This window comes from Drosophila kikkawai, chromosome X, assembly GCF_030179895.1.
Source record: "Drosophila kikkawai strain 14028-0561.14 chromosome X, DkikHiC1v2, whole genome shotgun sequence".
Classification (NCBI taxonomy): Eukaryota; Metazoa; Arthropoda; class Insecta; order Diptera; family Drosophilidae; genus Drosophila; species Drosophila kikkawai.
This window is the reverse complement of record NC_091733.1, coordinates 31604918-31622473: the sequence shown is the minus strand read 5'-3', so window position 1 is coordinate 31622473 and position 17556 is coordinate 31604918. Positions and strand designations below refer to the sequence as shown.

General features: G+C 38.8%; 1 protein-coding gene across 3 annotated transcripts in view; it reads right to left on the bottom strand.

Annotated features, from left to right (window-relative positions):
* bi (T-box transcription factor bifid) overlaps positions 1-17556 on the bottom strand; it is a 71527-nt gene that overhangs the window by 26835 nt on the left and 27136 nt on the right. Inside the window, exons 3-4 of one of the 3 annotated variants that reach the window (XM_070288338.1) lie at positions 14938-15051; positions 14706-14868 (exon numbers count right to left, since the gene is read on the bottom strand). In XM_070288338.1, coding sequence (XP_070144439.1) covers positions 14706-14868; positions 14938-15051 — 277 coding nt within the window. The remainder of the gene's footprint in view (positions 1-14705; positions 14869-14937; positions 15052-17556) is intronic. The other 2 variants (XM_070288339.1, XM_070288340.1) reach the window with 2 other exon arrangements.

Below are 17556 nucleotides of genomic sequence, written 5' to 3'. Positions count from 1 at the left end.
CAGAGCAGAGAAAAGAAAGAGGCAGCCATAGATGGTGGTTTTTGCAGCGGAAAGAAAGAGAGCGGAGACAAGGAATTGTTTGGCAGGACTGCCAACTGCTTTTGGGTGTTTGTCAAGTGTTGCTGCATCCACACCAACCCCACCATCCCCACCCCATTGTACCAAATGCATCCCCCTACGGGTGCTACCTCTTCTTAGGAAGGGGGGCAGTTGCCAATTTGCATGCCAGTCAGCAAGTAAAAGAGCAGAATAAATTAAGACAATTATAAAAACAGATTATTTTAAATTAAAGAAAAAATACAATTTAAAAGAAATATAAATTAATAAAAAAAAATATATATAATATTAACCAACAGAAACTGTATTATAGTAAAGATATAAAGAAAGGCAAATGATCTTATAGCAATATTTCAAAGCCAAGTAACGGATAAAGGACAACGGACAACGGACAAGGAGACCCTATTACCTACCTAAGATTAAAGCTAAATAAATAAATAATTTGAGTACTCACATTTCTCTAGGTCCCTCATCTGATCCCTGATATCCTATGATTTCCTTGATTTCTTTCTGATCTCAAACCCTTTCCGGTGATATCAGCTTGTTCCTCTCTCGCTTCTCGCTTTGCCACAGAAGGAAAGCACATCAACTTACAACCTCCCACACACTCTCCATTTCTCTTAGATAGCAACAGAGATATTAAATAAACCTGCACTAAGCTAAAAAAAAAAAAAACAGAGATAGGGTACACTAAAGCACAACAACACAACAAGTAGCACCTGTTTTAGAAGTGGGGAAAGACTACCACACAACAACACAACCACACACCGCAATACCTCTACCACTTGACCTCAACATTCAGCTGGGTTACCACTCAGAAGATCCTAGAACTAGTTCGGAATTATAGTGTCAAGCGAAGGAATTTTATTTATTATTCATTTACTTATTTATTCATTAACATATTTATTTGTATATTTTATTATTTTTTTTTATTTTAACAATTATTAGTCTTGTTTTACTTGCTCTATTTAAATATTATATAAATGAAATTTTAATATTTTTTTTTTAATTATGTTGTATTACTAAAATACATTTTAAGCATAACAACAAATTAACAGACAAACGGACCACAGGACACCAAATGCTAACCAGAATTATAAAGCTCTTTCTCTCTCTTCAGCGTGTTATAGGGTATCCTGAAGAAAGAGGTGCAGACGGAGACCTGGAGAAATGCAGTCAAGAGAAGACGAGAAAGAAGAGGCATCAGCAGGCATGGCCGCTTGACAAAAGACACTTGAAAAAAAAAAAAAAACAAAGGCATAAATAAAGATGACGAAGCTGGCCAGAAAGAGAAGGGTAACGAAAGCGAAAGCGAAGACAAAGCCCAAGAAGTGCCGAATGCCAAATGCCGAGTGCCCCCCCAGCCGAGCGAGAGCGAGAGAGAAAGGAAGAGCAGTGCAATGCAATGGCTGGGCCACAATGGCGGAAATATGTGTGAATGAGAGCAACAGAGAGAGAGAGAGAGTGAGGGCGATCAAGGTGGGGGGGTGGTGGTGCCCAGAGGCCCAGGAGCAACAGAGACGGCACGAGTGCGACTATAATTAGCACACAGGCAGAGAGTGCAAAAACGCACGCGAAACGCACTGGCAGAGCGACAGCCCAGGTAATTAAACCAGGTAACTACCGCCGCCCCGCACAGCCCCTGCAATTTGTCATCGCCATGAGTGCATTTTAATCGCCATTCTTCCCCTCCTGTCTCTCTCTCTTGCACTTGCTCTTATAAATCAGAATAGTAAACGTTATAAAAAATATATATATATATATTTATATATATATATAAATAATAAATAGTTATGGTGGGGAACCAGAGTGGCCCAAGGGTTAATTGCTAACCCACTTGGTCGTCGATCGTCGTCGCCCAGCTTAATTACTGGAAAAAGCGCGACCAACTGCACTGCATCTCGGCCAATATACCGACCGGGGTGCTGCCACTGGGTCAGTCTGGAATTGCTGTTGACTCGCACACAAATTGCTTTATAATCGTCATCAATAAATGAAGCCGGTCATTAGGCCGGCTCGCTCTTAGCCGGGCTAACAAAACGGCCCCGAACCCAGCCAGCCAGCCAGCCCCTATATCATCATTATTCAAGCGCCACCACGATAGAAACGAAATTGTTAAGCAAATAGAATTATTCAAAAAGAAAAATATGTATATAACCCAAGGAAGCTATCAGTTATCGGTTATCAGTCATAGGGCTAATGGAGGGTGAAAATAGATAAATGGAGTGTTGGTCACCTAGGGGAATACACCTCAGAGACTAGGCTTAAATTGGACCCTATTTAGAGACCTGGTTTTACCCTTGAAATATAAGTAGAAATGTATTTCAAGTGGTATACTTGAATATTAAATACTTCCCCTTAGGTAAAGTATGTTGTAAACCCTGTTAAATACCTGATTTTAAAAAGCTTTTAGCCACATTTTATACTATACAGTTTGTATGTATATTCCTTTAATAAATTATTATAAATTATGCTAAGGTAACAAGGAGATCTCTCTCATGGATACCTGTTCCCCAAGCATATTGAAAAATATATATTAATTATTCAACCTTGAATCATTTTTCGAATGCAATTTCATCGATCGATGTATCCGATGGATGGATATTTTTATTTTTAGCTGTGATCACAGCGCGACCAGTGAGACAGACATTCCCCAGAGGATGGCGGCGGCGCCCGTCGGGAATTACCAAATCACCAAAATGTGTTCGATATGCACCTCCTCCCTCCCTACCCCTTCGATTTCATTGGAAGCCCATGGTCTCGCAGCTACGTGTCACAAATTATTAATAATCTATAATAAAAAGTATAATTTCATTTAATAATGAGACGCGTGTAGAAATGTTTCCAAGGATTCGGATTGGATCTCCTCCACCGCAACTTGAATTTTTCATTTAATAAATCATCGAAAAATGAAGTTGCCGTCGCAGACGCATACTAATTTCTTTCTCCTTTGATTATAACTTTTTTTTGTTCCTATTTTTTTATTATTATTTTTGTTTTTTTGGTGGTTGACCACGTTGCGCCCATTTTGTGGCGCCAGGGCTTGAAGCACTCAAGGAGGCGGGGGGCCAGCGGCGTTGCATGTGCCTCCTCCAACTCGCACTCCGTTCTGTTTTCTTTTTTTTTTCCTCATCGTTGGCAGTTAAATTTTTGTTGGTTTTCCAACGTGACGCCTGTCAGCTGGGCCTATAATTTGAAGGGAGAGGGAAGAGGGGAGAGCAGAGCGTTTTGGTCGAGACAATTAAATGCCTAATTTTCACCCCTGCCCCCATGGCGTTTGTTTTTCCAAATAATTCATTAATATTTCTCCGTTTCTGTTTTTTTCTCTTCTTTTTTTTGGGGTAATTATGACGGGCGGCGCTTGGCTACCTGAGTTGCATGTGCAATGCACTTTTTTTATTTTTGTTGGTGCCAATTTCATGCGCTTTTCTCGTTAAGAGCGATAATTTATCAACAAGCTGGGTGGAAAATGTGGTCAAAGCCAGTTGGAAAAGTGGGAGAAAAGCTGAAGAAAAGCCACACAAAAGTTTAGCTTTGATTTTGATAGGAAAAAAGGTGTAGATAAATAAGTAAAACATTTAAAAAAGTAAATTTAACTACTAAAAATATTCTTAAATATTTTTAAATATATATAAAATTCTATACATAATATTAAAAAAATAATTAATAATTTTTAATTTAATATTTCAACCTTAAATGCTATTTTTTATTGGCTCTCTTATTTTCTGACCTGCTTTATCTACTTCAACTAATTGAATTTCCTTTTGGAATGCCTTACTTATTAATATCCATTCATTTTCATTTCCATTTTCCACTAGACCGAAGCAGGGAAACTGCGCCACAAGACACACAAACATAAAATAAAATACGAAAACAAAACAAAACAAAACGAGGCCATTATCTCCCCACTGTGCCGCTGCTGGCACGCCCCACTGTGCACCGCCCTGGAGTGCCAGGCCAATACACATATCCCCTACATACATATATAGAGTCATTCATCTGGCCAGGTAGTAGCTACTACCCGATACTTAGATACAGATACTCTAGCGTCTAGACCGGGGTCCGGTCCGAGGTGCAACGATAACAATAATTGCCCAACATTTTCTTGTTATTATTTTGAACCCACTGCTGCCAGAGTCTGGCGGTTATTGATGAGTGACCCGGGTGGAAAATTATCGAGTAGAATATATATATAATATAAAGTGGAAGTGGAACTATGAGAATACGCGCTTCGCTCCATTTGCCAACGGCAGCGCGTCGATTGATTCAATTAATTATCCCACTAATAGTTCGTTTTCCCCTTGGTTTTTTGTTGTACTCTTGTTATTTTTGTGTGTATTTGAGCTGGGTTTTATTTGTATATTGTACATACAATTATTTTATAATATTTAAATAAGGAACTATACAATTCTTAAGAACAGTAAAACCTAACTTCTAATCAAATTCCCAGAAGTAAGCTGAATTTTGACTATAATTCTCAAGTAATAAGTTAGCCAGAATCACTTGAGAATTATAGCAAGCCAAAATTGGAAAATATCTAAAATTCAGCTAAAGCAAGTGAATCAATGAAATACCAAGGAATAAAATCAAATATTCTATAAATTTCAAAACTTTGTTGAATAGTTAACTAGAACCTCTTAGGAATTATAGTGGAATTTGGCTTAATCCTGGAAATTTCTCCGTAATAAAGAATTTCCAAACCAAACTCTTCTACATTTTGTATTAATATTTCCCCATTTCATACTTCCCCCCTATGCAAATATCCTAAAATATATTCATTTCCTACATTTCGAAAATTGTTTTCCCAGTGATTGACGCTTTGACAGAGACAACTTAGTTGTCAACACGCAAGAATCATGTCCACAGCAGAGCGTTGATACAGAACCCTAACTACACACATTAATATATACACCTATACATACTATATCCCAGCTACAGCAACTATCAATCTATGGTAGAAACCCCCCTTTTACGGACGCCTTCCCCCTCCCGCTCTTAATGAGAGACAACACAGAATTTGCGTGCGACATCTAAGTTGTTCTCGTTGTTGTTCCCGTTGTTGCCGTGTTTTAGATGTTGTTAAAGTTGTTGCCATAATTGTTGTCATACTCTGTCTATATGGTTAATGGCATGGCGACGACATATAATCGAATCAAATAAGCAGCAAGTGAATCCATAAAAAGTCACTGGAAAATTCTTTTACTTTCACCTGTTCAAGAACCAGAAGATGTACACACAAGCCTCCACAGACTCCGAAGAGATAAGAAGAGGCATTGGCAAACACCGAAAGAAGAGAATGAATGGTTCTGAGGGGTCTTGGGCAAACATTTCGGCTAAGTAAAGATCAACAAGATGGACTTTTTGGGTAACTCCATATATACCTATATGCGAGTGGCGCCAGCAAAAGATATATATATTTAAAAGGGGAAAGAACTCCAAGATAAAAGATCAAAAGCAGCGGGAAAAAGCTTCAGGTAGAGAAAAGTGTTGAATAAAAACCTAAATCTCTCCTCAACTATTTCACCCACTTAAAAGTCAAGATAAAATCCAGATATCTGGTGACCTCCAAGATTACGGAGATTAGTTTCGAGGCGCCAGCGGAGGCAGCTTCCGTTTCTACCACTCGAGTGTTGCAAGCTGCGCTCTTTTTATGTATTCATTTATATTTTTCTGCTGCAGGTGAATTCGAATCCGAGTCTCTTCGGGTCGCAGACAAGTCAAACAAGCCGGAGAACAGGCAAATATCTTAAATTCAAATAGAAACAAAGGCAAACAGATGCCACAGAGATCTAAGTTGAAAGACAGACAGTCTGAGTTGGGGACAAACATTTGAATACCAATAGAGATTTACACAATGTGGTAGCATGTTTGAGGTGTTTAACTGTCACCTCAGACTTAGGCACTCGGCGGATATCAGCGGATGATAGGAGATCTCATTCCAAGTCATTCAGACGGAGAAAATAGGCAAAAAACCCAAACAAAAGAGCATAGAAAAATTGTGATTTAAAGTGGAGAGAGTACACTTAAGAAATGCTATGTTATTATAATTTAAAAACACTTATACATAATATTATATTTAATAAAAAAAAATATTTTGAGATGGCAAGTATGTTGCTTAATGAGCACTTGAGAATTTTAACTGCATTTCCAGCTATAAAACAACCTTAATATATTTTAAAATATATATTTCGCATATTTTCCATAAAGAAAGCTTAAAAATCTCTTTAAAAAAATACTTTTTTACTTTCCTAAAAAATACAAAAATAAATTCACTCTTTAAAAATACCTTTCAAAACATTTTTCTATAATTTTCTTAGAGTGTAATAGGCACACTTTCGGTCACGACTATAGATAGTCGCATTTAGAAATCTATTTGCCTGACAAATATTGCACTTCCGTCCCCTTTCGCACTGTTGGGAAATCCAAGTCAAGCTTGTCTATTTGCTTTGGCCTAATGGAAAACCCACGCGCGCCCCGCATTTCCTGTGATCTCCTTTTTGGCAACACAATAAAGCCAAACAATGGGGTTTTGTCCTCCTTCTCCTCCTCCACCCCAGCCACACAGCTGGCGCTGCTCACTTGGATTTGTTAAGCGATTGTGGGATGAAAATGTTATATATACATATACATATATATATATATAGTTAATCGCTGGATTTTGGGTCCACGCACACTTGACGCACAAAAGGAGACGGGAGACAGGATGGATACTGAGGCCAGCATGTGCGCATTGTCCTGGCATCATAAACTCGTCTTCAGCTGTCGTCGCGCGCCCTTAATTTCTAAGCATTTGTTTAGACATGCACCGCAGCGAGCACACAAGATACAAAGATACAAAGATACAACAAAAAATACACACAAAGAAAGTAGATAGACAAGGGGGCTTCCCCTCAAGATTGCGGTGACTGCACTGCGGGATACGCCCCACCATCTCCTTGTTCCGAATCCAGAAACCACCAAAAAAAAAAAAAAAAGATATATATATATATAAAGAAATATAACGAGGGAGAACGACTATGAAAAAGTGGGCGTGGGTCTGGTTAATTATGTTGTTAGACAGCGATCGCATCTTGTGGTAGATGCGCCTTTTCCAGGGACCCTTCTAGCCTAAGGATATTAGCACAGGATCATCTCGTTGCTGCGGCTCGCCTAATCCTGCCATTCAAAAAAAAATAGGAGAAAAAGAAAGAAAGAAGGAAGGAAAGAGCTCCGATCCCATCATCGAACAAATCGAAACCTATTGAAATCCAGGGGCGGGCAGCAACTAATCATCAAGGGGATTAACTGCCATTGAGAGGGGGCCCCCTTTGTCCCTATATATATAGCTGACTTCTTTGCTTTGTCCCTCAATCCAGGTTAATGAGGGATAAGGCCAAAAAGGGTCAGAAAAATAAGGAATGTATTTTCTAGGTGCTTGGGGAAAGTTTAAAAATGTATATAAACTTTGATATAACATTTACAAAATTGTTTTTTTTAGTGAAATTTATTATATAAATTATGAAATCAAGTCACTTTAATGGGGAAAATTTTTAAAAATTGTTATAAACATGTTTTTAAATAGTTTTCTTGGTGAAATAAACTCTAAAATCAAATGACTTTCATGTAAAAAACTTGGAAAACTTTATTATTTATTTATAATAATATTTTCCAGGGCTACAAGGATACCCTTATAAATTGTAAAAAATATTTTTGGCTTTAAATAATTTATTTTAATTTAATTAAAATTATTATTATATTTTACACATTATTTTTAAATCGAACTCGAATGGCAATCAAAACCAGAAATGCCTGAAGCAGTAAACCCAAAGAAAAACCCCTTGAAACCTTCTGTTTTGCAGGACCTCTTTGGCTTGAAGAGTGCTGACTTTAAGGCCCTTGAGTGGCCGAAAATATATAAAAAATAAAATAAGAGTGGAAAGAATAAAGCCAACTGAAACTTACCCTCAGGGGGGAAAAAAGAAACCTCTTCAAAAGGTACATTACATTGCGCCCTGCGCGAGACTTCATTTGAATATTAAAAAATTCCAAAACACAAAATGGAATTTTTATTTGCGATATTTTGTCGCACCTCAGCGACAACGTACTTGCCACCTTGTCGCGTTGTACATTCAACATTTCATTTTTGGTATTTCGTGGAAAAGGCCACCCCAAAAAGGTAGAAGTTTAGTTGAGGATGTGGACGGATCTCGGTTTTAATTTAACATAAAAGCGCGTTCGCCATTAGGCGCTCAACCAACCCCTCACTCTACACAGAAAAGAAAGTAGAAAAATATACCTATATAAAACACAAAATAAAATGAGGGAGTTATACTACACAGACAGAGTGTGGAAGCGGTGGAAATTTATGAGGCATGCTCAGGTTTTTATTAGATTTTAACTAGGCCTGGCGCCAGGACTCACGCCGCCGACGCTCTGGGTCTAAGGCTCGGCCCTGGCAGGAGTCAAACGTGCCAAAAACATTAAATATGTTAATTAGTTTCAACGCCCCTGACCGCAAGCCATATAAGCCAAAAAGGAGTTCACGGAAAGAAAGAGAGCTAGCTAAATGTTCCAAAATTTGTGACAAAACACCCGAAAAAAAAAAAACACTCCTGACTCCGCTTTAAGTGCTTTTGGTCACGTTAGCTTCTGGCCAGGATCCGGAGAGTAATATGCTAATGTCCTGGTCGAAAAACTGGCCATAGGACCCGGACTTAACCCTTGCCAAAGGATGGGCTTGGCCACAGAGAGATTTGGTTTTTTTGGATTATCTTCATTGTCCTTGTTCGCATTTAAGGGCAACACTTGGTCAAGATAAGATACCAGGCTCAGCAGGACACAAGTCCTGAATTTAGTTAATTAATTACAAAGAAAATGCCAAGGTTTTTCCTAGTTATTTAAACAAAATTCATCTTTATAAATTCAAAAGTTCCTAATTCAATTTAATTTACCAAGCAAAAACCATAAAAAATCATAGCTACAGCTTGAAATTAACTGAAATTACCAAGAGGAAGCTATAAAAACTGAAACAACTTAATATTCCTGGCTAGGAGGTGGCTTTTGGACCGCGTTAAGGCCACTTAAAATGGTTTTCCAATCACAAGACAGCTCAGCTCAGCTCTTCTCTTGGCTTGGCTCATCTCACCTGGCCATGTTCCCATTCCCATTCCCATTCCCAGTCGGAATCCCAATCCCAATCCCATTACCATGTTACGCCCTCCGGCAAATTGCGTGTGGCTTCCATCAGTTGAATGATTGATGGCCAAGACCAGTTCCACTCGCCGGTAGAGGTAGCGGTGGCAGCAGCAGTTAGCCAGCTGTTGCGAATATTTCACATATTGCTCCTTTCACTTGGCGGCGAAAAAGAGTAAATATATATATAAGGTTATATGTATAAGACAACAGCAGGCCTAATCTAGCTGATCGCCAAAGATAGCCAGCCATTGATACCCTCCTTCCACGTCATGCATTCTCCACAGCGGAGGTTAGAATGATAGGACTTAATAAACATTTTTAAAGCATTTAATGTACGTTTTTCCCTAAGAATTCCCAACTAGTTTTAACCTTAAAAGGTCTCTAAACTTGTTTTAAAATATTTCTTAAACCAATATTTCTTATAGAACTTAACAAACATTTTTTAAGTATTAAATGCACTTTTTCCCTAGGAATTCCCAACAAGTTTTACCCTTTAAAGGTTCCTAAACTATTTTAAAATTCTTCTTATTCCACCTTAATTTCAAGCTTTCTAAACTCATGCATTTTTAGTACTACTTTCTTGAACACCACTGTTATTTAGTGCCCCGACCAGTATGGCACTCTTTGCCTTATTATGGGATAGGATATGATACGATATGGGCGGCAAGATAGCCGACGCAGTGCCGCAATTGATGGCATTAGGTCTTAGATAAGAAATCAGACATTTAAGGGCACAAAAGGCAGCAGTATATGGTATATATGGCCTATCTTCCGGCCACATCAGCAGCTACCCGGCAACGTCATCATCATCATCATTGCGGCTGGGAAGCAGGAAGCATCCTCATTAAGGGCTTAGCACTTTTGGGGTTGTATGCCTAAGGGTTGCACCCAACCCAAACCGATACCGATACCGATCCTCAGACTAATGCGTATCTATATATATAGAAAATCGAACTTGAACTCATGAATCGATAATTATTAAAAGCCCTCGAGATGCCTTAAAAATAGTTGCAAAGATAATAACAAGTCCTTGTGTTCGAATGTGTTGCCTGGGAGACCTTGGTCCAGGCCTAATTGGCGTCACAATGAGCATTCCAATCCACTTCAATCCACTTCAATTCCAAAAAGGAGAGCACACACACACACATCCTTCCACGAGCCAAGGATGCCCAAGGATGTCCAGAATGGATCTGACAAGGCTGTCAACTTCAAAGGAGCCTTTCAAATGGTATATTTCGGGCAACACCTAACCTACCTGACCTCGCAGACAAATTGGCCATATCCCTTGGCCCATATCCCATATCCCGACACACACACACACGCACACACGTGCAGTTTGCGGGACCGCCTTTGATTTTCTAAGCGAATTGTTTCAAGAAAACCACCAGAGAACACGGAGCTGCAGCTTCGATTGGAAGGGAATGGTTTAAAGGACTCACTGGTGTGCCCTGCCCCGCGCTCTGCCTCAATTAATTTGCCCGGAAATGGAACTCCACTTGAGTTTAGTTTGTCAACCCGTTCTCATTCCATTCTCCTCCGCCTCGGACATAATTTTTTTTTTTTTGTTCGCTTCGTCTGCTTTTGGGATATGGGATATGGGATACTGGATTCTGGATGTGGATGTGTGCTCTCGAGACCACTTGGCCATGGTTGAATGGGCACAGAAGATGGCCAACTATGCTTTGAACTATGGGGAAACTAATGGCAGCAGACAGGGCGCAGCAGTCCCATTAACCCCCAACCCCCTAAAAACAAAACCGATTTGACATCTCTTTACTCTCCCCTAAAGACACGTCTTTTTGTTTTGGCAAGATATGTCAGTTGGAGATTAAATATATATTTTAAATATATATTATATAAATATATTTTTGAAATATTTATTAAACATTAAGAAAACCTCTTTAATGTCCAGGTTTTGCTTACTTTTTCATTAATAAATCAATGGAATATTTATTAAAAGATTCATCTTTTGTGATTGTAAACTATTTACATTTTGTTTTGGGAGTATAAAATTCTTTTTCTCTTAAAACCAATCACTTGCATATATAAAAATATATAGAAAAATATATACAAGCCTTTTAATTAACTATATTTTCCTCTCAGTGTACATCTTCTTCCATCGAATGGTGCTAATTGGAGTAAAGAGTGTCCCAAAACTCAAGCTGCAACAATTAAACGCATTAATGCGACACCTTCCACCTACCAACCCTCTCTTGTTTGGCCCACCCCAAAGCCCATTAATGCCTTATTAGGGTGGTTCTTGCCGCAACATGGCCGACCAGCAGGCACACATATACACACACTAGCACATACACACACATACAGTCTAAAAACAGGGCGTTTAAAAACGCGCGCGTTTTCTGCCGCCCGTTAAGTGCATTTCAATGTATGAAAAGCCGCTTCCGTTTCCGCCAGGCTTTGGGGGCCAAAATCGGAATGAATCCTGGCTAAATGTATATATATTTATACAAAAATATGTAATAAACACACACAGTCAATAAATTAAGACTAAAAAGGCTTGCTTTTTCAGATTTAACAAGGTATATTTTACTAAAAACTTTTAATAAAAATATATAAATCTATTTTAAATATTTTAAATATTATATTTTATATATTTTCTTTGGAAAATTTAGCATCTTGAAGTTCTAAAATCTTCCTTTTAAATAAATTTTATTTCGTTATCCTATGATTTTGACCTCTACTGTGAATATTATTTTTAGGTATATATTTAATTTAACGGGGCAAACAAAGGTGCCTCAACTGGCACACAATTATGGTACCCCCGTTCCGAGGGCCCTTTTGCTACGACTTTTCCGTTGTTTTGACACGCAGCCAGCGGAGAGCAGTCACTGAAATCAGCCATAAACCCAAACTCGAAAAACGCCCAGTGAACACCCCTAAAGCACCACCCCTTCGAACTCGAACTTATAAAAGGTGATCCCCCCCCCCCAAAGGGGTATATGTATGTGTATATAGAATGACCCCCACCGACCGCAAAAAGTGTTAAATTATAGACTTTAAATAGCAAACGGGTCCGAGAGTTGCTATCACATGATTATATGATTATAACGCTTTTGAGAGCGCCAACAGCTGCTGAACTTAAAAACTCAACAAAAGGGGGTTGTTCCAATTTGTTGTTGTTGGTGTTGGTGTTGTTGTTGATTTTCCAGAAAAAACTATCAAAGTTAAACAAAAGTATCTCTCATTATTTAAGCAAATTATATATTGATTTATTTGAAGTAAAGTGAGGTAAGTAAGGTGTCTCTGAAGGAGAAATTTTGCTTTGAAAGCTGATTGAAATATTAACTAAGATTTAATATATAGTGTTAAAAATATATATAAATATTTAGTATAATTTATATATATTTAAAACGGGGTTCTACTACTTTAGAGATATTTTAAAAGAAGTCCAGAACAGAAGGCTGTTGTCTATAGCTTTTTCCAAAGGTTTTCATCAGTGTTTTCAGTTAATAAATATTTTTAATACTTTAAAAAATATTTAAAAAATTTTTAAAATATTTTAAATATTTATTTTGGTCGTTAAATGTACCCTAATATGGTCTAAACTATAACCAAAATCTATATAAAATATATCTAAAATATATCTAAAATATATTTAAAATACTTATAAAATATATATAAATTTCTATACAATTTAAAATCGCTTTAGTCACATTTCCCCCTCAGTAACAGCCACACGCAGCGTCGGCTTTTTGGCGTTTGAACTAAGCGAAATTAATGGCCAACACAGGCTACTTAGGCGGAGGCCCACGCACACCGCCGGACACGAGACACGGACAATTGTCCGGGGGAGAATGGAGAACGGCAAACGGAGAACGGAGAATGGAGAACCAAGCTGGTGGTGGAGCCCTTATCCGCTGCGGCTTGTTCGCTGTGCGATTTATGACTCGGCATGCAAAAACCCGAGAGCCAGGGAAGAAAGGAGGCGGAGACATGACACAAAACTGCAGAACCACATGGCGCCCGCCCAAGATCGTAATGATCAGCGCCGCGAATGATGATCATGATCATGATCATGATGATCATCATCATATAGGCACAACGGGTGGGCCCCCCGAAACCCACCCGATGATCGTTCGATCAATAAAAAATGAAAATTTGCCCAGCAGTTGATGAAATTTACGCGATCGGCGTCGGCACAACTACAAAGTCAAAAGAAGCGCGCCCAAGCAGCGGCCTTCAAATGAAAGAAAAATATAAAAATAATATAAAGTCCACCGACAATTTGCTTGGCGCCCGCCTCCCTCAGTTTTCCTTTTCCTTTTGCCGAGAGGAGGAGGGGAGGAAGGATCCCAGAGCCCAGATCCCGGGCTTATCCATCCCGCTTCTTCATGCGTGTGAGAAGTTTTAGATAAGGAGGAGACCATGGCGACTTCAAAGTGCAAACCCGAGGAGCGAGAACGACTCGGATGCCATGCAAATTTTCCAATGATAAGAGGGAAGTAGAGGGTGGGGGTGGGGAAATATAGAGAAAAAAAATATAGGGAAAATAAATATAAGAACAAAAATTAAGAAAAAAAAAATATATATATAGAAAAATATAAGAACAAAAATTAAGAAAAAAAAAATATATATATATAGAAAAATATATAGAAAAAATATATAGAAAAAATATATAGAAAAAAGTATAGAAAAAAAAATATAGGAAAAAAATATAGAAAAAAAAAATATAGGAAAAAAATATATAAAAAATATATATACATATATAGAAAAATCTATATATATATATATAAAATATATAGAGAAAAAAAATATATTTAGAAAAAATATAGGAACCAAAAAAAAAATATAAAAACAAAAACAAGAGTATCTATCTGGAGAAGTTGGAAACTGTATTTAAAGTGCGGCGACTATGAGGCCCAGACTCTGTGATATGAGGCCTAGATAAAGTCCGCTTTGATGTAAGGCAGTTCCGTCTTTCTATGACCTTTTTTTTTTATTTATAAATATATATTTATTTTTAGAGAAAGTATATATAGGAAGACTAAATGAGTTAATAACTAGGAAATATCACTCAAATCCTAAAGGGAAATCTCCTGAAACCATATATCCTATCTGGCTAGCTCTATAATTTCATAAGAATAAACATTCAAACCAAATTTAGGCTTCTAAAAAAAACCCAAAATAATATTTTCAGTCAAGCAAAAAAGCATTCTTTCAAAGCACACACAGAATTTAACAAAATTTAATTAGTTTCAAAAAGAACTTACTGACAAAACTGCCTTAAAAAATATAGTTTAAATAAGTTTCAAACGATTTTACTATCAAGGAAGTCCAAAAAAAATGTATAAGCAAAGTTTCAAGTGAAGTTCCTAACATAAATATCCTTAGACTTTGTTTCTTCAAGGTTTTTGGTTTCGATTTTGGTTTTTTTTGTATTTTGTTGAGGGTTTTTTATAGGCATTAATGGTGTGGTCTTAGATAACTAAATGCGGTAAACAAAGAAGACGTACAGTACTTACAAATCCATGTTTATCACTAATATTGTTGGTCAATTTTAATTTGTGAAATGAAACAACTTTCTGCATCCATTGCTCACCCGTTGTGGGTGAATCTGGATGGATATACATGCGTTTTGGCATCTCGGGATCCGCTTTACCAGCCACCATCCAGCGACTGCAATGAATGCAATTTAACAAATTATATAAAAAATAAATACAAAAAAAGTATATATAAAAAACTCACCTATTATGAAATTTATAACGGTAATCGTCCGCCGCCACAATGTCCAGTAGCAAGATGTATTTAGCCTTGGCATCCAGTCCCGAAACACGAAATTTCATTTGCGGAAACATTTGTCTGCAAAAGGAGAGTGGAGAGAGAGAGATGAGGAATTAGAGAACTGGGTGTGCTTTGTGGGTATATATACACTCATTTTCCCGGGGTAATCAAATAAAGCATTAATCAGTGCAGAGATCCCAAGTCCCTGGGTTCTGAGACCACGTATTCTCTGGTTCTCAGGGGGCCCGTCCACCAAGTCCAAGATCGCAACAATCATCATCATCATCATTATCGGATTCGAAGCTGAAGCTGTTGGCCAAAAGCAAACAAACCCATGGCCCAAACGATTCGGCGGGGCCCGGGTTATCAAGTGGCGCCAAGCCACAAATTGTTTCGACTCGATTCAGTCGAGTCCAGGCTTCAGCTTCAGCTTCAGCTACAGCTACAGCTTCAGATCCCAGCTCCCAGCTCTAGAGCTCTCTCCCCGCCCGAATTCAAATTGGCCCAAAGAGCTGAGCGGAGCTCCTCCTCTCTGCACTACCTCCTCTTGGCCAGGTTGATTAGCCATGTTGGTGGCAATGTGCAAACTCGAAAATTACATGGCCCAGCCAAAAGGGGGAACACACACACAGCACAGGCGCAGGCATAGGCTCGGGCGCAGACGATGTCGTTCCTTGTCCCTCCAGCTCCCCGAAAAAAAAACACAACCAGGAGAGAAGGATGAGGAGAGGACCTGGAGTAGGATGAGGCGTCTTTGGCCAGAGGAGATCTCACACACACACACACTCACACACACGGGCATAAATATGAAAATTATAACTTTAAGTAGCAATCACTCAATCGCTGTTCAGGTTCAGGTTTGGCAACAGCTGCACTGAGCAAAATCTTATGGGTTAGTCCTTGAAATTGCATTTAAATTGTGATTAAGAAAAAGGGAAATACTCAAGAGTGTTAAGAATTGAATTTTTAAGAGAGCTTCATGACTTGAATGGTGTTTTTTGTATTGAGAGACTGCATAACCACTGAATGTCCTTATGATTCCCAAGTGGTTTTAGTCAAGTAGGATGCTTAATATTCAAGTTTTATATTTTTTACGAATTTTTTCCTCTGTTTATGAAATGAAATTTAAGCTTTTAATGTGTTTTAACCTTTGGTTTTGTTTAATATAATAATTTTTTATAGTTCTCAAGTGTTTTTGTATAACTTTTATAACAAAGTCAGAAGTATAATAAATGTATTCATCATTTAAGGTCTCCATAGAATTTTATATAAATTTATAAAATTCTTCTAGCAGTGTCCCTATCTTGTGCAGCCACAAATTCAGGTTGAGGCTGGGACTCTTGGTCCGAGAGCGCCTCATGAATCAAATTTAACGAACGTCTTGTTCATGTTCACAGATCATCATCAGCTGCGACTGCATTTTGATAAAAACCAACAAACCCTGGGCTGGGGGGCCCGATCAAAGGGTGAGGCGTTCGAGGGCTAACAAGCTGACTGATGTCTGTCTGACTGACTGGACGACGGGCTGGGTCTGGACACGGGACGGGACGGGACGGGACCTGGACAGACGAAGGAGGCGGAGGGCAAGCCCCGAACCGAGGATGTTTCTATTTGGAGGAGAGCGCAGCACCGACCGAGGAGGTACCAAGGCACAGGCACAGGCACCCAGTTCCCCGCTTTTTCTCGGGGGGTGTCTGCCTGCCTTTTTCGACTGCAAATTATTTTTTATTTGCCAGGAACGAAGGCACGTCTGTCTGCGCCTCGCCTTGCCTTGCTTTGGTTTTCCTTTTTTTTTTTATATTTTATTCGCTTTTTGGGCCTGGACTGTTTTTTTTCTGTATGTGTGTTGTCTTAACTGAATAGCTCGTTAACATTATTGAGCACTTGGCGCCAGTTGTTGGCAGCTTGTTATGGCCAGAGACCAGGGACCGGGCCAAGACCAGAGACATGGCCCCAAGCGAGGCCGACTTTGGAGCCAGTTTCCTGGGCCCACACCGCACGCCGCTTATACTGTGTGTGTGTTTTTTTTTTTTAAGCCTGAAACCCTGGGCTCCAGCTCTGGCTCCAGCTCGAGCTCTTGCTCGACAACAAAACGATTTGCTCTCGTTTGTGCTGGTGGCTCGCTCGCTCGCTGGCTGAAACTTCCTTCTGGCCCAAAACAAAACCCAAAGCAGCCGAGATTCAGGTTCGTGCAAATCGTTACGTGTAAAACTTGCACCTTTTGACCAACGTTCGTTCGTTCGTTGTTTGTTTTTGCCACACACATTTAACGGAGAGCCACCGCGGCTAATTCAATTTCCCCCGGCCAAAAGTGTTGAGGCCAAGAAAAAATAAACAAAAAAAAAAAAAAGAAAACGTAAAGGTAACAACAACAAAAAACAACAACCCGGCTCCTGCCCATAATTAAGCCTAATTAAGGCTCAGTGCGTTCCGTTCCTTTGGCCCAAGAGTGTGTTAAGGTGTCGCTCAGTTGTCCTTAGCCCACATAGGGGTTAATGGCTAATCAATTAGCCTGGCCCAAAAAATAAAATGACCAACAATTGAGTTGTAATTTGGTTTTGAGATGAGAGAACACAAGAACAA